The sequence below is a fragment of the Antedon mediterranea genome, chromosome 6 (assembly GCF_964355755.1).
Source record: "Antedon mediterranea chromosome 6, ecAntMedi1.1, whole genome shotgun sequence".
Taxonomy (NCBI): Eukaryota; Metazoa; Echinodermata; class Crinoidea; order Comatulida; family Antedonidae; genus Antedon; species Antedon mediterranea.
The window spans coordinates 9,348,709-9,368,609 of record NC_092675.1 but is presented as its reverse complement, the minus strand read 5'-3'; the positions used below and the strand labels follow the sequence as shown (position 1 = coordinate 9,368,609).

Here is a 19,901-nt window from a genome sequence, read left to right as displayed (position 1 = left end):
GAGAAAGGTTTGTCTGTAGCATATCCTGGATATTATAAGGAACGAATAACTGTCCTCAAATGAAATGTTAGCCCGTAACAAAATAAATAAAGAACGAAACTGTAAACATCTTTGATTACTCTAATAGCTCTTTATTTATTGTTGAATGTGTGTAGACATTTATTTCATTATTTGCTAAAAAGACACAATGACATTCACAATACAAAAAGAACCACTGCTTAAAATTGTCAGCCATGTGGTACTTACTATACGAAACTATAGATTTTAAATTGATTTAGACAACCATAGCCTCCCAGTGTAAATAGTAAATGTATTCACTAATCTGTATTGAAATTGAGAGTTTTTTCTTAACAAGTTTTTTTCATTTGCATCCTTTGATTATTTCCGATAGGTTATCTACAACATCCAATGATAATACATTGTGAATGTAAAGCGTGACTCACTCTCAATTAAACTACACTGTACAACGTATCATGACATCATTGATTTTGTTTGTTTTTCAGGAAGCAGCGAGAGCAGCTGCGGAGGAGCAGAGTCGACGTCTTCTACAAGAAGTTGATAGTCTGAGAAAACGTCTGGGATTGAGGAAAAATCGGTCTGTGGACGGACCATGAAGAATCGCAGAGTTTATGAAATGACTGCAAATCAATCAACAAGACATGATTTAGACTGCTTTTGCTTTCTGTTTTTATACATTTAGTTGATAACAGTTTAATTTATTATTAGTTGATAATATTAATATTCTTTATTTTAAAATAATAAAATGTAAAATTTTCTAAAAGCCACAAAAATGCATCCCTATTTTTTGTCAAATGTCATGGTCTGGCCCCATTATTTGATAAGATGTGATCATTCATGTCCATTCCACTCCACACATGAGAATATTTCTTATAAAATACAGTAGAAAATGTGTGTTTGTTTCCCCTCAATTGGGATATCCCAAAGGAGTGGTTCTACTTTACAATAATTAAAATGTATTAATCTACATCATTATTTTTTGGGATAAAATACAGCAGAACCCCTATTGAGGCCACACCTATTGAGGCCACACCTACTGAGGCCACACCTCGGAACAAACTAAGTGGTTGGCCATAGTGTTAAAACTTGTGTTTGTTTCAAAAAATTCTCAGAATAGGGATGTTCCAAAGGAGGGGTTCTACTGTGTAATATAATATAATTACTGCATTACTTAACGTTAATTAATGTTTTATATTCAAATGAAAACTGTTTAACAGTTTCATTTTATTATAAAACATTAATTAAAGCTCTGTCTACACTATCAAAAACTAGTTTGACAAAAAGGTGCGATGTGCCCAAATATGCTAGTGATACGACATCATGTCCATATATGGGCACATCACATTTTTTTGTCAAATAAAATGTGATAGTGTAGACAGCCCAAGGCACAAATTACTTTTCAGATTTACAGATCACAAAGGTTTCTGAATTGAATATCCCAATTTTTTCTATAAATATTTGTTTTGAAGCTGGTGATTCAATGTGCAGTTAGAGAGTGTAAATCTAGGTTCTACTTAGGATAACTGGACTATTATTATTATTATATTTTATATGTTTTTTTAATGCCTTTTAGATATTTCTTTTATAATGTATAATACAATTGTACAAAGTAGTTTTTTTTAAATACAAAATGTACATAAGATCATTACTCTTCATTGAATGAAGAATGTTTTAGTTTTATAGATTTTTCTTTTTATATATATAATTATAATATAATAGCCTTTATTGGTGGAGAATGCTATGTAGAGTAAATACCATCACTTATATCAGGATGAGAATACAATACTGTGAACTATTATGCAAATAAAAAGTTTGGATAAAACTTACATAATAGAGGGCTCACTTTTATTTTGCAATTGAAATGACTTCAGTTCAAAAATAGTGTAATTATAAAAGAATTATTAATAATACTCGTACTATCACGGAGCTATAACATTACTAATTTATAAAGATCCATTATAAATAATAATTTTTTGTAGTATTTCTATAAAATTTAAGGGATATTAAGGGTTATTCGGTTCAATGGAATAAAAGAAAATATGTTTTGCTTTGAGGAGCTTTGTCGCAACAACGTTTTCGATATACAGTAAGGTTTAGTGGTGGGTTAGTGGGTGGTTGTATCTGTTAGAAATTGTAAATGAATAACTGTTCGTAGCTTATCCGTTGTATGTAACTTGCCATATTATATAGGCCTAATGGAAGTAGAATAAATTGCATTTTTAATACAACAGCAATAGTTAGTGTGTTTTTTATCTGTGAACAATGTAATTGATTTGAATATTAATGGCATGGTTTTGACGGTAATCAGAAAATAATAAACATGATGAATATCAACCATCAAAACATATAAAGTAATCCTAGATTTACTTTAAAATTACTGTCCATCAAAAACATGTATCAGGTCGGGGAAATCATGGCAAAAACAACGCAAAATTTGCAATGGGCCGGCCTGTTAGACCAGTTGCAGACATTTTTAATAATAGTAATGCGAGAACAAAATAGATTTGAATGATTACAAAAGTATACATTGCAGTTCATCATTACCGTTCACTCCAAGCAAAAATACTATTTTAAAACCAAATAAATATTAATAATTGATAACCAACGATTCTTAATAAAACATAAATATTTATATTTATTATTATATTGAAAAATATGGATGTGTTCAAAATAAGTCTAAAATTACAATGAGATTACTGTACAATAATTAATTAAATAAATAAAATAAAGGCAGAGTATAGCTAGAACATGTATCTTCTTCTGTGGCCGTAGGCCTACATGTCATAATTCAGATGAGTAGGGAAATTGGGCGATACAGAATCATAAAAATTAGTGACAATTAATCAGACATGACTTACCACCTCCCAGTCGACGATGATCTTTGCGCCATATCATGATATCATTATTATATATATTTTAAGCGCAATTTACATACGGTCATTAACTTATTATTACGAAAAGGAAATATTGGCTGTATCCAACCCTCTTCGTTATAACCATCAATGATCCATGAACAGATTCAGGATTCAGATTCGATTTATTAAGTCATTCATACATAGTCACTAATGATAATTGTTTTCTTGGCAGAAAAACACAAGCAAAACAATACACACATTTACATTCGTGATCAACTTCAAATGCCTTTGATACTGTGTTCTTATTGCCGGAGTTACACTGGTGGCGGGCGAGGTATGAAGAGTATTTTTTTCAAGGAAAAATGTTTGTAAAATAAAAAAAATAATTATTTTTGTTATTTTTTTACAGAATTGATAAACTAGAATGATGATTAGTTTTCGATGATTGATTAATGCTTGCAGCTTTATTGTAGGCTTACCAGTTTATATATAAATATCATCATATATATAAATATATATTATATATCATCACCCATGATAGCTTACAGACGTGATCAAAGCATTAAAGACACTTTAGTTAAATCTAAATTACAAAACAAAGGTAATGAATCAACTGGAACATTCAAATGTAATAGAAATAGATGTTCGACATGTAATTACGTTTCATGTTCAAACTAAATAGTAGGACCTTCTGGTAATTATGTTATCACAGATCGTATTACGTGCACCACTAGAAATCTAGTTTATTGTATTTCGTGTACTAAATGTAATATGCTTTATATTGGTGAAACTAAACGCAGGTTAGGTGATAGGTTTGTAGAACATTTAAGGTCTATTAAACTAAAGACTCCCGGATTACCTGTAGCCACCCATTTTTGTAATAATGAGCATTCCCTTTCGGATATTACAATTTCTGGTGTTAAAGTATGTAATGGTTCTGAGACATCTCGTAGAATTATAGAAGAAAGAATAATTGTAAAGCTTGGCACTCTTGCCCCTACCGGCATAAATGTACAATTTAGATCCTTTAAACATTAATTTTGCCAGAGACATTCACATATTAACAATTATTTACACTTGAAGCTTTTGTCTTTGTTTTAAATTTCCTGCTTTATAAGCAACCATTCCTGCTTTGTACACCATAGCTTTTGGAGGCGTGCCTTTATAACTATGCCTTTTGTTTGTTAACATCTTTGATTGATTATGTAATTTTGTGACTTATATGTTATCCTTTGTTACAATTCTTTTCACCTGATGATGGGCTATGCCTGAAACATGTCGTTAAAATAAATCTATATTGAGGCAGTTTTAACTTATTTGATCTTGATTTTTTTCTATATCCTGCCTATGCAGCTCTTTGATTTATATCATATATAAACACAAGAGGCAAAGAACATTAATTCTAAACCGCCCGGTGATATACTGAAATTTAATTAATTAATTTGAAACGATAAAGATGAGGAAATCTGTGAGAATGAGAAAAAGTCGCCCCAACCGAGACTCGAACTCGGACCGCCTGCTTGATATGCAGATGTCCTAACCATTAGACCACTGGGGTTTCATGGTATTGTTCGAACTCGATTGTTATATATAAAAATCCAAGGCCAAAGGCAAATTACTGAAAAAATGACAATGCTGTTGGTATCAGTGGCTGGATCAATGGCTGGATATATATTTAATATCATCATATAGCATATATTACAAAGTAAATAGTTAGTATTGGAAAATTAAGAAATGCAATTGTATTACAAATTTGAACTGTTTTATTTTTTAAAAAAAAGTGTTTTCTTTTCCATTGCTGTTGCAAAATTAGTAGTTGTATATTAGTGTAGTTTTAGTTTGTAAATAAGTTTTGTAATAGCGTCGAGTCAAATTTTATGTCTATCTCAAATATGTTTTATTTTCGTTTCAGTTTTTATTTTTCATTGTTTTTGTATTGAATTTTGTAATTGGTATGGACGCACTGTTAAAAAAGTGTTGTTCCAAATAAATATTATTATTATTATTATTAAATTAATAAAACAGTAGTATTTGCATTTATTAATTTATTGTTAGTTTTTGTATAACGGAAATCGTTTATTTTGTTGCTAGTAATGATGTCTTGGTGAGAGAAATACTGATGTTAGTCAAGACAATTTTTTAGCTTGCGCCCTCTATACAAAAGAATATCGTGATGATCCTCTTGCGTTTCGTACTTTCCCAAAGTTCATGTGATTTACATTTATGATCTGACCGCAAAATGGTGGAGTGTGTAGGAGGAGGGGAGTGAACGATGTTATGATTAGGTGTTTGTTTTGGGCTTGTTCTGCTTCTAATGTTTTATAATGTTGGCATAATATACTATAAATACCTACTGTATAATGGACCTATTAAATTCTCCTGTATCAGAAGTATGGAAGGCTACAAAGAGAGTATTTACAGATGTTGTCGACGACCGTAGTAGGCCCACGACGGATATCTCGTCGGAAAGTGACAGGGGTAGCGCAGGTGGCCGAAGTGGAGGCAGCTCGCGACAGGTAACAAGCAATAACAGTTCAAAGGGGCCTAAGAATAAGGTTACAATGAATTCTACTCCAAAAAAACAAGGTAAAACACGTACTATATCTGAAAGGGAGTTGCAGTCAGTTGCTGCTTCAGGACCTTTTGTTTCTGGAAATTTAAAAATAAATTATTCTGATGATTTGACTGATGATGATTATGACTTTCCATCAACAACAACAATGAGTCAACAAAATAAAAAAAGTGCAGTCACTGCAAATAGGTACCACACCCTGGACCCAAAAATGCATTCATTGAGGGGCAGGTACACAAACGATTTAGACTCTGAACATTTGAGACCAATGGAAGCGAGTCAAAGATCTTTACCACCCGCCTCTGAATCTAGTCGAAGTCGGACTCCAAAGACATCCAACTCGCGTTCGAGAACTCGTAGCAAATCAAGTGACAGGATGTATAACCGTATTGATCAAGATGCAATGTTTCTTTGGCGGAGACGATCGCTATCAACCGACGATGACTTGCAGGAGGAACAGGGGGAGAAGGTGAAAACGAAACTAATGACGATGTGGAATAATATGAAATATGGTAATTTGATAAATACAAACTTAATTTGTCAGGCCTGCTTAATACCATTAATTAGAATTTTTTTAAATATTATGCTTTTTCAAGTACTGTAGGCATATTTGCATCCTAATTCATATTTATAAATTAGAATTTATGATTCTTTTTAAATTTTTACTGTAAATTTAACTGTAAAATTCTACAGTTCTTATAATATAACACATTTTTTTTGTTTAACACTATTAAATAGCTAAATTTAACCACACAAATGCTTGGTAGGTAGCATTTTGTTGCCAGGTAACGGTTAAAAAAGCAAAACGTAAGTAGATGTTTAATTGATGTTGCCATTTATTAATTTATGGTGTCAAGAACAAATCTTGTGTAAAGTTATGTATTTCTCTTCCCTTTAATTAGTTGTATGCAATTGGTTGAATATTCGACAATATTCTCCATATTGTATACCATGAAAAAATTCAAGATCTGATTACAGTAAAACTCCCTAAGAGATACCATAGGACCTAGGAAAGTTTCCCCTTAAATAGGAGTTTTCCCCTGAATAGGGGTTAGTCCTACAGTAGGTGTAAAGCATATTACCTCTCTTTCGATCCACAAGAAAATGTGACAGATGTGTCCCCTAAATAGGGGTATATTACAAAGAAGGGGTTCTGTATGCTGTACAACAATTCATATAATGTACAGATACAGACAAATACACAGTTGTCGGTTATTATAATGTATATAATGCACTTGTTTTTAACAAGAGAGTTAATAATATGATAGAGCTTTCTTGAATGATGACAGTTGATTGAGTAGGAAAATTGCCAGAATATTCAGTTAAATTTGAAGAAGTTCTCATGAAAAGGAAATTAAGGAAATGCATCAGAGAAGGTCACTTGAGTCTCTGTTTACCTGTCTAAGATAAGAAAATTAATAATATATTAAAAATATATATAAATATTCCATTTTTACTGTAGTGTCTGTGTTTGTACAAAATATATTTACTTAAATGTAATTCACAGTACTGTATGTCTTTATTATCAAATTATTTTGGAATACATTCTTTTAGGGGATTTCCCTTCATTTATTGTACCATTCTGTAAATATTGCATCTTAAAAACATACGAAATTTCTACTTTAGTTTCATTTTTCTTCTTCATAATTAGATTTTTTCAATTTCACAATTTGTTATGATTTAATAGGTCAAGTTGAATATTAACTTCTTATTTTCAAAAAAGAAATTTTGTTTTAACTGTATTTTAAAGAATTTAATATGTTTTATATATTGTCGATCATTGTGAAAATTAAATGTTACATGTTTATATCTTGTGTATTATAGGCTGGACAGTGAAAATGAAGACAAATTTTAATTATCAAAAACCTGTTTGGTTTTTAGGATTCTGTTACCATCAACGACCTGAAGGTATAAGAAATACAATAGTTTTAGAACACAATACAATTAACATCTACTGAACTTTATAGTTCTTTACGGCAGCATCAACATGATGGTTGGTTGGTAGCAAAGATAAAAAGTATTGTTCCCAAAACATGAAAAATTAATAAATCAGATTTTGATCATTTCACTTATAAAAAGACAAAATAAACAACCAAAACCCATTCTGGCAGACACTTTTTGATCCAATGTTTGGTCAACGTGAATAATTATTACAGTATGTGACATTATAATCACATATTTAACAAAAAAAGTATAAATTATTTTTTCAGGGGAAAAATATTTTTAATTTAACTAATTAATACTGACTGTATACATTTTACAGATCCAGACCCAAATACTGAAGATCAGAATCAAAACAATGGTAAACCAGGTCAGATGGAACTTTTCAAGCGTGACTTCACCTCTCGAATATGGCTGACATATCGCAGAGAGTTCCCTGTGCTTGCCGGTTCTTCCTTCACCACTGACTGTGGCTGGGGATGCATGCTTCGTAGTGGACAGATGATGTTGGCACAGAGTTTAGTTTTACATTTTTTGGGAAGAGGTAAAACCGTTGATACAACCTATGTCCATGTTTATATAGCGCCCTCTCTAACGTCCTAATTTATTCCATAATTTATCTTGTGAATTATTGAGGAATACCAATTTTGCAGCGAGGACCTTGTGATTGGTACAGTACATCATCAAACCTAACTTTGGTGTTTGCTTTTTTGTCTTGGAATTTGAACAGATTTTTTTTTTTTTTGTTAGATTGGAATATTTACAAAGATCAATCTGAAGTGATGATGGTCCATCATTATCAAATTATCAGATGGTTTGGTGATCAGCCCTCAGAAATGAGTCCATTCTCCGTTCATCGCCTTGTGGACATTGGTCAGACTTCAGGCAAAAAAGCGGGTGATTGGTATGGGCCAGCATCAGTTGCTCATATATTAAAGTAAGTCATTTTAAGCTTCTATACAGATTTTTACAGGTTTCTGTTTTCATTGAAAGAAATAGAAACATTGATTTGTTTTATTTTAGTGTAAATAAATTTCAATAACTTAAAATATTTGATGGTTCAGGGTATTTCTGATATTATTTTGCATGACTGGCTTAGAAGAATTGACACTTTTGGTTTGATCTTCTGACCTTGACAAGTAAAAATACATATTGCACCTAGATAATTGAGTACAAATAGCTACTTAGCTTTACAATAAGAGTGGATTTAAAATAAATTGAATCCTTTAAAATAGATTTAAAATCTACATGATGAAAATGTATAGTTTGATTCAATTCCCTTTATAATCTTACAATGTAAATCTGCTATGCATACTGTACGTGAGCAAGATTATCATGTTTGCAATTAAGTGTACACCCAACAATTTCTCTACAGTAGCTTTGAAGTTGTGAGAGTGTTATCAACTTCAGAGGAAATTTCTTAGGAAAATGATACTATTACTGTACTATCCTGATGCATTTGTGAGCAACTTATTGACAGTATAGTAAAGTAGATGCAATACCAATGTCCCCATCTCCAATTTGAAATCAAGTAATTGTGTACTATGTTCTGTAGTAATGGAATATATGCATAATTAGAATGTAAATTGTGTGAAATGTAATGTTTTAATAGTGCAATTGTGTTTATAAAGTTGATAAAGCATTAGTATCTAAAGTCTGTGTACTTTAAGTTTGAGGAAAGGTAATAAAACTGAATAACGTGTCTCCTATATGTCAAGTGCTTAATTAGTACTAAAATATCATGTTTAAATTATTATTGGATTTACTGTTAAGATAAATAGCGCCATAGTTGGCAGCACAGTCATGATGTGACCCTTAGGGGCGAAGCATGTAGTTGAAAAGTATATGTCCACAGTGCATTGAGATGACATTGTTTGTGGAATATGCTATATAATACTGTACATTAACATTAATGTCAGTTGGAAGTATTTTTTGCATCATTTTTTTGGTAATAAATGTATTTTATGTTAAATAATATTTTCCTGTTAAAATAACTATGTTTTGTTCACTGGGCCACATTGTACATTGGACCAACAGTCCATTACCACCTAATTTTAAAGATGCTAATTAATACATTTTTACTAGCTAGCACAGGAACATAAATAAAACTTTTTACCATCACAAAATGAGGACTATTTAATATACATAGTGTAGAATAATACTACATTAGCTCACTGTACCACATTTGTTACCAGTTAATGTTATACATACACAAACTAATGTATTTCATTTAATGTTCTTATCGCTTACAGAGAGGCAGTAGATATAGCACCTGAATTGCATCCCCTACTTGAACAGATATGTATATATGTCGGACAAGATTGTACAGGTATGTATGCATTGTTCTTGAGCTACCATATCTTGATGAAGAGGACTAAAGGTTCAAATGTAAATTATGTTTTGGAAAGTTTCCAATTCCTATATAAATAAACCAGATTTACTTTTTTCGATCTAATTTAATTTGAAATAAATGAATTTTTATTTTCTACATATGCCATTTAAAATTATTGATAAAGGGATAAAGAAGTAGAAAAAGTAAATGTCATTGTTATTTCAACAAGAGAGTAAGAAGTAATCAACTTTGAATAGGAGTAGTATAATATGCTATTTCAATTCATTTCATTCCTCAAAAAGAATATTTAAAAAATACAATACATGGTAAAGGAACAAAACACTACACACAACCAGACATAGACAGGATTTCCAAGTGAACTTAATCACTTATCTAGAAAGCCTCCTATTGCACACATTGTAAACAAATTTAATAAAAAAATAGAACTTTATTACAATAACGATTACTATTCTTTAACATTTTGTTTTCTTATAGTTTATAAACAAGATGTGATTGATATTTGCACCAGTAGGCAGAAGTCATCACTTCAACCTGTTTACCAGGTACCAACAGCAAACAAGAAATCAACAAAAGATGAAAATGGACGTAGTAAAACTACCAGTCATAAAACCGCCTCACAACAAATGCATAACAAGAACTTTACAAACTATAACGACAGGAATGTGTATAAAAAACACCATAATGAACTGTACAAATTACAGAACCACAATGTATCGTACTCTGATGGCGCTAGTTCCAGTAGGAGTCATTCGACTGAAAATAATCAAAATGGTTCAGGACATTACAATAATGGCGATTTAGAATGTGACAGTGCCATAGAGTCAAGTAATGATTTGGAAGAGGTTGCCCCCTGGACTGCTGTCGTATTACTGGTTCCTGTTAGGCTCGGTGGAGAGGTGGTGAATCCCATATACCTACGTGGAATACAGTCACTATTTACAATGGAAAATTGTCTTGGAATTATCGGTGGTAAACCAAAGCATTCGTTGTACTTTGTTGGTTTTCAAGGTAAGCTTGCACATGGTAAGTGTTACTTACAGTACCCCAGCATCAGTTATCCTGTGGAAAAGTCCATATTAAAGACACATTTGTAACCATACAAAGTGTCCCTTAACAAGTGTTTGGTTATAGTGAATAGGAGGGGTATATTTATTCACTAATACTTGTTTCGTATGGCCAGCAAAGCTGGTCACACTAACTCTTCAGGTGAATTACAAAACACGGGTAATTTTAAAACTTTATTTTTATTCTGTAGAAGAAAAACTAATTCATCTGGACCCACATTTCTGTCAGGGAATGGTGGACATGAAAAACCATCAGTTTCCACTACATGTAAGTAATTCTTGTACAACATCAACATAATTTATATCACACTTGATCTAGGATTTTGGTGCTTAGCTGTTTTTATCTCAAATTATAATAGTAATCATCAGTATTTCGTTTATTTTGCCATGATATCTATTTCTAAAGAAGTAACCGTTTTGAAGTACAGTAGTAGGGAGGCATTCTGCAGTCAATAAACTGTTGCTTGACAGGTTTATATCATTTATTCCCAATAGTTTATTTTAAACTTTCAGTTTCATTTTGATGATTATAGGGGAAGGAAATTTCCCTATAAATAAATTTAATTACAGTTAGTCTGTAACCAGGAAGAATGTTTTGTTGTATTGTAGTTTATTGTAGTTAAGATATTTTCAAAAGCATTATAGATAAAGGTAATTGTTTTTTTTAAATTATTTGCAGTCTTTTCACTGCATGTCTCCACGTAAAATGTCTATTAGTAAGATGGATCCAAGCTGTACAATTGGTTTCTACTGCAAAACTCGGCAAGACTTTGAGGATTTCTGTCGAATTATTCCAGAGGTATAGTTTTTTTTTTTCATTTTACACACAATCCGACAGAAAGCTTACAACTCACCAATTACAGGATGGGAAACAAGCATGCTTTCTAATGTTTTATATGAGGCTTACGCCAAGATCGCAATGGAGTTGATTTTGTCAAATCAAACGAGTCACTGGCTAAAGAAAGTCCAATCCGAATACTCCTTTAGGGTTAAATTAATCAACTTCAATCAACTTTTACCGACCACTGCCTGCCCAGTAGAACTGATCATGCTGGCTAAAAAGTCAAATCTGAACATGCGACTAGGGTAAACACATGACTTTCACCATGCAAGTTGATCATATTTTTTAACGTCAAGGTTAAATTTTGGTAAAACTTAGTGAAATTATCCAAGTGAAAACAATTGTCAAATTTGGGTAAAGCTACCTTGGTTAAATATTTAAAGTCCAGTGCGAACAAGGCTTTAGGTAGTGGCGCTGTATAAAAAAAATCCTTGAAGCTAAAGCAGGACTTGAACCAAGGATGCTGTGATGGATAAGCAACCACCAAGTAGCAGTGTCACTAAAAGTATAATTGTTTATATTGGATGTGATTTAAAGTGAACTTCTCTTTTAGATTGTGTGTAAAATACATATTTTTTTAAATATATATATTACTTATTTGAGACAATATTTGTTCTATTCTTTCCTTTTGTATAGGTGGTCACACCCCCAAAGCATGAGGGTGATTATCCGATGTTTATTGTTCGTGATGGCAGATGCGAAGATTGGAATGCCAAAGCTAAAGCCGTAACAAATAAACCAGAAAAATACCTACGTGTCCGCCATGTAGATGAAAAAGGACGGGTTATCTCACCCGTTCGAGAGTCTGAAGACTTTGTGTTTCTAGAGACGTAATAATGTTCGTCTGATGATACCTGGATAAGTAACTTCAAAATATTTCTATTTAAACCTCTGTTCTGATTCTTTTTTCAATTATTTCATTTTTATAGATGGCAGTTTAAATTTTCTCTAATATTATCGGATATTTTTTCCAGCAACTCTACTCTCAATAACTTATAGCTTATTATTTGGAGCATCGTATATGTTTGTCTTGTGAATGGTTTGGTAGTGAATTCATATGCCTTAAAAATAATAAGTATTAATAAGAATTTATATATAAATATATATTTTAAATGTTTTCCTGGAAATAGACAGATAGGCTCATATAATATTTATATTTCAAAGTACTGTATTCATCAATAATTAAACAGTTTAGCAATATATACTTACTGAACCACAAATTACAGATTTAATTATTAAAAATGCAATATAATTTATTCATTTATTCATTAATTATTGTTATTCTATTTTGAAATGTAATTTTTTATTGGCAACTTTCATTAGTATAGTTGTTTTTCTGTATTCATTCTTCACGTCAAAGTATAATTAATTACATAATTGATTGTCAGTGCAACATTTTTTTTTTTTTTTCAAAATGAAGTCCTATAATAAGAATAAATTTTATAGTGGAAGTGTGGTGTTTTTTTTTTCATCACTGTGGTTCATCACAATGGTGGTGCCATTCCGGTGGCGTTGACGCCCGTGTTTCAACATTTATTTTTGTTCAACCGAATGTTATTTGAAATTATCATTTGGTATTTGGTAAGTTGTCGTAAAATGTATTCAACTCATTTCAAAAGATATGGACACTCTGAAATGATGCCTCAACTTGGCTTAATGTATTCTTTAGTCAGTGATTTTTTTAACTTGCATAGAATATTGTAAAGGTAATTGTGTAAAATTAACATATTATGTGTATAAAAGATTCTTCTGCCATGTGAGCAATAATCCTTACTTGCCTCTTTTTTTAAAGTCTAACAAAGGTTTTTTTCAATTGGATTAGACTACCGATGACCCGGATTGACCCTAAATAGCACAAAGTGATTCTGAGGTCAAAAACCTTTATTTGGAAAAATATATTTTAATATGTCCACTGTGCATGACTGTTACAATATATTTTTTTAAATAATGAATAAAAATATTTCATAATAACTTATTTTTCTGAAACGCAGTCCTCTTCATTAGAAATAGCATTTTTGAATTTGCAAAATATAGTGACATTTTTTTAGTGTGATAAATCTAAATACAGTATCTATCTAAATTCATATGTCTGTTCTAACTTTGTCGTATAATGTTTGTCATCAATGTAAATGCAATGTTTAAGTAATACAGTTTTAACATGTGTGTATAAAAGATCTTGTTGCCATGTAAACCAATAACCTGTACGAACCAAAGTGTATCATTTGATTGGTTAATTCATATCACATGCCGTTCAGTATTGCTTCTATTTGCACGGTAAATGTTCTATTGAATGGTTCTATTTACAGGAGAATTTTGTAAAACTGTTTGTGCCATGTAAAAGGCTAGTGACTGTGTGCATATTCGAAAAGCCAACATGTAGCGCATACCATCTGTAACTGCTTCACTATGCAGCCAGCCTCTTTAATTGCTTAGCCTCCCTCCTTTAACATTGATTGATGACAACTGATTAATTGAATACAAGTTTACTTTGGAACAGTAGGTGTGTTATAGAACTAATAATAATAATCTCGTAAAATATATCTGTTAATCTTTCAAAACCTATTTTTTCATTTTGTATTATGTCTCAAAAGCTAAATATTGAACTATATTACACGTTGTAAATATAACTAGAAAAAGAATCTAAATTCTAATTGATCTTACTGTATAATATATTTTGCTTCCTTTCTTGTTTCTGCTGTAGCAGAAACTGTTAACATGGGAGTGGTTCTACTAAAATTTGTAATAAAAATTTCTTGACAAGTTATTTATTGTGTATACAAAATAGTATTAACAAGTTGTCTAATATTGTTTATCTATAAAATGATTTTGAAAGGGCAGATATAATATATAAATAAATAATATACATATTGTACATACTATGTAATGATGATGAGTTGAATAAAATGAAACAGGATGTTAAAAGTTGTTGCGCAAAATCTAATTTGATTGTTATGAATGTTGTCCATGACTCACATAATTTGAGTTTACTCACTTTACTAAACTTCAGACATTAAAGAAATATTTTTTTTTAATTAACAAAGGTGGATCCAGGTGGTACCTCAAGGGTTGCATGCTAAATTAAATGATAGCTAAAATAAAATGTATTACTATACTTGATATCCATTTTTTACAGACTACTAAGTTTAAAAATGTATTGTCCTCCTGAACAAATATTTTTGTTGAGTATGCAATTTTAATGTCACTATTTATTCACTTTGATCAAAAATTGGATTTAAAAAAAAATGTCATTTAAGCAAAAAATAGTCAGAATGGCTGGAAGTCAATGGGTTTCTGCTTGACCATCTATTTTGTCTTTTTATAAGTTTTTTTCTTACTGAAGTGTTTATTAAAACTGCAAAATTGCCTATTCAAAGTCTTTTTTTGTATTAATCTTCATTTTCCATGTTTTTGGATGACAATACACCTTTAATTTTAACACTGCTTGTCTGGATCCGCCCCTGTACACAACAAAATATACAAGACACATGCTGATGTGAAAGATTGAAATTCTAAAGAAATTATATCTGAAAATTATCAATAAAACAACAAATATTATGCTATAACTTGTTCTCAATATTTTTTATTAAATATTGACAAATAAACAGTAACATAATTGAAATACAATCAAATAAAGTGTGCATACTGCTCTATTGTTTATAGTTAAAACTAAAATGGTAAAATGGCAACAAAACAATTATTTCAATTGATTTAAGTACTATAGTGCAAAAAGTCTATATATCTTTATTTTCAACATCATTTGTTTTTTAAAAATAAATATGAACTATGATTTATAAGTAAAAGGTAAAACATAAACGCATCAAATATCAATGTGTAAGTCCGTGTGTACAGTAAAACATGATATATCAAAACAACAAGTGTATAACGAATTGATAACAAAATTGTACCATACATAGAATGTTGGATACAATTTTAACACTATTTAATAGTAACATTTCAACAACAAGGTAACATTTTTTGATTTTCCAAATTATAAAGTAAAATAAATGCATTATTTATTCTTTTAAATAAACTAAAACAATATTGAAAACGTTAAACTCTAAAACTAACCTTTTTAATTTCAATTGTTTGTAATGTAAATCAAAACATGTATCATTCATATTTATTTTTTCTTCAAAGTTAAATTTCTGTCTATTTGTTCGTATTTCAATCACTATAAAAATACTGTGAGTAAGTTAAGAATAGATTGATTCAACACTAATTTTTATTTTACATTTGTTAAAAGTTATGCTGCATCAATACAAAATCACACCATTAATAAATATAAAATAATATACTATAAACTATTTTACACAATAGAATGCATATTTAGATAGACAGTGGCTATGGTTAATGTGTTGGTTAATTGTATATGTACAGCAGTGATTTATATAAATAAAAATCAGTTTGAAAAGGACTGCCAAACATATTTATTTGCATATACAGGTAATGCTGATGACTTTCTGCCTGGACAAACACTGGAAACCTGCGAAACATATAGAGTAGGAGCTGGAGGACTTGGTGAAAAAAAGTAGGGACTAGTAGGTGATTCTAACTGCACAACTACCAAACATACTTCTCTGCATATAATGCCGATGCCTTTCTGCCTGGACAAACACTGGAACTCCGCGACACATCCGTGTCACATACACATTGTCTCTACAGCTTGGACACTTTAAAAGATCAGATACCGTATCAATTTTGGAAGCATTGTCTGGTTGATACACGACTACTCCAAGAGTTGCTTCCATGTATGTTCCACAATATGGACATTCTCCCTTAGCGATGACATCTGCCAATGAAATGTCCATCAAACTCAGAAAACCTTTCTCAATGGCAGAGCAAAGACACCTGCTAAGGCAAGAGGTAGTAGAAGGGATCAGTCGTCTCAGATGCGCGTGTATTGTTTTTAACCGTATGTGATCATTACTTAGTGATGAAAGTGTTGTGTCCAATAGTCGGTCGACAAGAGATTGCTTACTACCAGTAATCTTAAGTTTGCGTATCCAGCAAAGGCGTTTCAGTTCTTTATGTCGCTTGGAGAGTAGTGATGTTGATGACCTGTTCTTGAATGCAGCATCTTCTGTAAAACAAAAGAACTCACAAAGTTGTTTATCTATGCATAACAATTTAGAAATTTCTATAACTTACTGGAAAAGCAGTGCACTTAGACTTCACAACACTGTGTACTGAAAAAATGTGCAAATGAAAAAATCTGTCCTTACAAAAAAAAACATTAAAGAAAAAGATTAAATTAAAATCTCATGATTAACCAAACATTTATTCACATAATATCAACCAACCTGTTGACTTTTCATTTTTGCTTTCATCTGGTTCTGTTGACCCAACATCTTGAAGTTTTTTTATCAGCTTTTGATGAAGAATTTCTAAAGCAATTTTGGTTTCTTCACAAGACGCATTTGCAGGCAGTGTATCATTTATATCAGTGTCTGTTACTCCATGAGGCTCTTGCTCAATCAGTGTATTACTAAGATCATGTGCATTCTGATTCAGCTGACCCATACCAGCATCTAATCTGTATTTTTCTTGGATGGAAAAGACAGAAGTAACTCCAGGAATATCTGTTGAGTTTTCCACACTAGTTTTATTTGGTTCAATCTGGAATAAACTTCCCCTAACATAGAAAGTAGACTCTTCAGACACCAACCAGTTACGAATCTTTTGTTTGTTTGGATCAAGCATTATTGTAGGTTTCTGTTTTTCAAAAGAACTCATTATATTGGTTTGGTTACTATAGCTGTTCATTGGTATGTAACTAGAATTGGTGTATGAAGGTAATGTCATATATCCATATCCTAGTGGTGGCTTCTTGCACATAAGTAAACCATCCGTTTCTGAAGCATAATACTGATTAACTCCTGTATTGAACTGCCAATCATGCACTGCAGTTTTTTCTCCATTTTCAACTTGTGAATATCCCTGTGTAATTGAATCACGGTAATGGCCAAGATATCTCTCATCAGTAACATATCCTCCAGGCTCATATTCTGCAGAACTCTGTTGTATTTCATAATTTAATGGGAAAGTAGTAGTATCTCCTTTATAATTAGTGTGAAAGCATGATCTACTAATCTGTGTTGGGTAAGGTGCATTTTCAAATTCCCTACTTGGTTCCATGTTAGAGTTGGCTTCTGAAATCTGAGGTTGTGCAAAGTTTCCTTGAAAAGGAAAAGACCTAGAGTGGATTTGCTGCTGAAATTCCACTTGTTTCTCAATAGGGCATGGATAACTGATGAATTGTGGAAACATTTCATGTCCATAAAGAGGCATAGATCCATTTTCAATTAATGGTTGCTGATATTCTATGTTTACATCTTGATAATAGGCTGATGTTAGGTGATTTGTAGTCAAGTGGTTATTCAAGCGATTAGACATAATAAACGAACTGCTTATCAGACTTGTTCACTTTCGATCAAACTTGAATTAGGCTACTTCGGTCCATTCACTGGTTGGCTTTATTAAACTTTAAAAAAATACACCTTTGTTAATTTTATTTAATTAATCAAAATTAAAAAACATAAAATCAACTAGGACAACCAACATAAGGAATGGACAAAAATGAGTGTGTGAGAAAGGCGCAGTTGAGGAAAGAATGGAAATTCATGACAGCCAATCTGCTTCGGGTGGAGGACACCGACAGGTGACAGGTGAAAAAACATAGAATTTAAAATATGAACATGGACTATACGAAATTTACAAACAGGAAGAAGAATGTCTGTAATCAATTTAAAGGATTTATTTGACCGCCGTGTATAGGGTAACGACATTGGAACACAATTGATCGCTCATGCATGCACACTTACTTACATAAACTCATACAAAGTTTCAAGTCCCATTCCCTATGTTTTTTAGAACCAATTTAAGGTCACAAATACTATATGGTCCTTTTGCGATAACATTTTTCGGTTAAAAATGTGAAAAATAAGTCTGTAACGGACCAACTATTCCAAGCAAGGCTTAGCTACTACTAGCTAGGCCTAACTAATCTAAGGTAAGAAGAAGGTAGATAGTACTACTAGGCCTAGTAGGCCTAGGCCTACTACTACTCCAGCCTACTAGGCTAATAGTAATACTATATAGTTACTATTATTACACTATCTCCTATTAGTAGGCCTAGAGTATAGTTTACTACTGTAGTAGGCTACTTACTACTCTATCTAGGCCATAGTAGGCCTGCCTATAGAATAGGGCCTAGGCCATAGGCCTATATTATATATATAGGCCTAGCCTAGTCTCTCAGTCTCAGGCCTAGGCTAGACCTAGACTACTATTACTAAAACTATAGTAATAAATAGGCCTAGGCCTATATAGCCATAGGCCTAGCCTAGGCTAGGCCCTAGGCTAGTCCTAGCTAGCTAGCTAGGCCTTAGCTACGGTGTCTTAATTAAAAAGACAGACTAGTCTTAGGCCTATTCGAATAATATAAATTAATCCAACTTACAATAGTCAATACCAATGTTATGCAGATGAGCTCGGACAAATGAAGAGATTATTTATTTGCCTAAAAAGGGACTAGCTAGCATACTCCTACTACCTATATATATATAATTCTGAAGGCCCAGGCAAACTTTAAACTTGACTGGACTTGTTTGCAAACTTCATTGAGAGCGCCCTAGCATTAGCTAGCCTACTTTCTATTTTAATTTCGCGCGGAATTTGTACAACACGCGCAAATAAAAAAACAATCGACGACGCGGACAACATGATTCTTCCGTATTATCTTTAGGTATTTTCTTAACCATTATATTTTCTTGTCTTTTTTTTTTAATATCTCATTGATTGATTGATTGATTTTAATTATTAATCATGGGAATTGAATTTGTCAATTTGTGTTGGAATATTAATCTACAAAAAACAGTAAAGTAAGCTTGAATGCGTTCAACCGCCATAATACAACGCAAAATAATATGGCAATAACGCCGCTTAACGCGTTGTACCTATCATAGCAGAATCAGAACAGAGACGAGACGAGACGGACGGTGACTACTTCTTCGCATGCAGCTAAAGTAAAATGACGTCACGTTAAAGCGTGTCGTCACAGAGTCTCATGCATATGCAAAAGAAATGTTTTCTCTCTGCTTCTTGATTGCGCGATGATGATTTTACAAAATGTTTTCAATAATTCCGATATTGTTCCTGATAACAAAGAAGCGGATTAAATATAGTTTTTTATTTGACCCATTTGGCTTATTAGATGCCTAGCTAGGCCTAGGCTAGAAAGACTTTCTATGATACTAGT

The 19,901-nt window shown here is 31.8% G+C and overlaps 3 protein-coding genes across 7 annotated transcripts in view; 2 read left to right on the top strand and 1 right to left on the bottom strand.

Annotated features, from left to right (window-relative positions):
• LOC140052055 (rho GTPase-activating protein 24-like) overlaps positions 1 to 2,270 on the top strand; it is a 34,360-nt gene extending 32,090 nt beyond the window's left edge. For all 4 annotated transcript variants that reach the window (XM_072097435.1, XM_072097439.1, XM_072097437.1 and 1 more), the window contains exon 6: positions 504 to 2,270. In XM_072097435.1, coding sequence (XP_071953536.1) covers positions 504 to 614 — 111 coding nt within the window. In that variant the 3' untranslated portion in view covers positions 615 to 2,270. The remainder of the gene's footprint in view (positions 1 to 503) is intronic.
• Positions 2,271 to 5,124: 2,854 nt separating this feature from the next.
• On the top strand, positions 5,125 to 14,900 carry LOC140051789 (cysteine protease ATG4D-like). Of its 2 annotated transcripts, none has more exons than XM_072097105.1 (9): positions 5,125 to 5,957; positions 7,270 to 7,353; positions 7,709 to 7,930; positions 8,137 to 8,323; positions 9,639 to 9,715; positions 10,214 to 10,747; positions 10,995 to 11,071; positions 11,483 to 11,602; positions 12,281 to 14,900. In XM_072097105.1, exons 1-9 carry the CDS (start codon positions 5,234 to 5,236, stop codon positions 12,476 to 12,478), a joined length of 2,223 nt encoding a protein of 740 aa, XP_071953206.1. In that variant the 5' UTR covers positions 5,125 to 5,233; the 3' UTR covers positions 12,479 to 14,900. The 2 variants fall into 2 exon arrangements, with proteins under 2 accessions (XP_071953206.1, XP_071953205.1); XM_072097104.1 differs by having other exon boundaries at positions 10,214 to 10,762.
• Positions 14,901 to 15,291: 391 nt separating this feature from the next.
• LOC140051294 (uncharacterized) lies at positions 15,292 to 19,390 on the bottom strand. Its single transcript, XM_072096459.1, has 3 exons — positions 19,104 to 19,390; positions 16,945 to 18,125; positions 15,292 to 16,724 (listed from the first exon to the last, which is right to left on the bottom strand). The coding sequence occupies exons 2-3, from the start codon at positions 18,035 to 18,037 to the stop codon at positions 16,180 to 16,182; spliced, it is 1,638 nt and encodes a 545-aa protein (XP_071952560.1). The 5' UTR covers positions 18,038 to 18,125; positions 19,104 to 19,390; the 3' UTR covers positions 15,292 to 16,179.
• Positions 19,391 to 19,901: the final 511 nt, after the last annotated feature.

Bases quoted from the DNA above. Each gene is read 5' to 3' on its own strand.
- LOC140051789 (XM_072097104.1), top strand. From the start codon at position 5,234: ATGGACCTATTAAATTCTCCTGTATCAGAAGTATGGAAGGCTACAAAG. The intron at 9,716-10,213 runs GTATGTATGCAT...GTTTTCTTATAG, and splicing joins TGTCGGACAAGATTGTACAG to TTTATAAACAAGATGTGATT. The intron at 11,072-11,482 runs GTAAGTAATTCT...AATTATTTGCAG, and splicing joins ACCATCAGTTTCCACTACAT to TCTTTTCACTGCATGTCTCC.
- LOC140051294 (XM_072096459.1), bottom strand. From the start codon at position 18,037: ATGTCTAATCGCTTGAATAACCACTTGACTACAAATCACCTAACATCA. The intron at 16,725-16,944 runs GTTGGTTGATAT...TTTGTTTTACAG, and splicing joins CAAAAATGAAAAGTCAACAG to AAGATGCTGCATTCAAGAAC.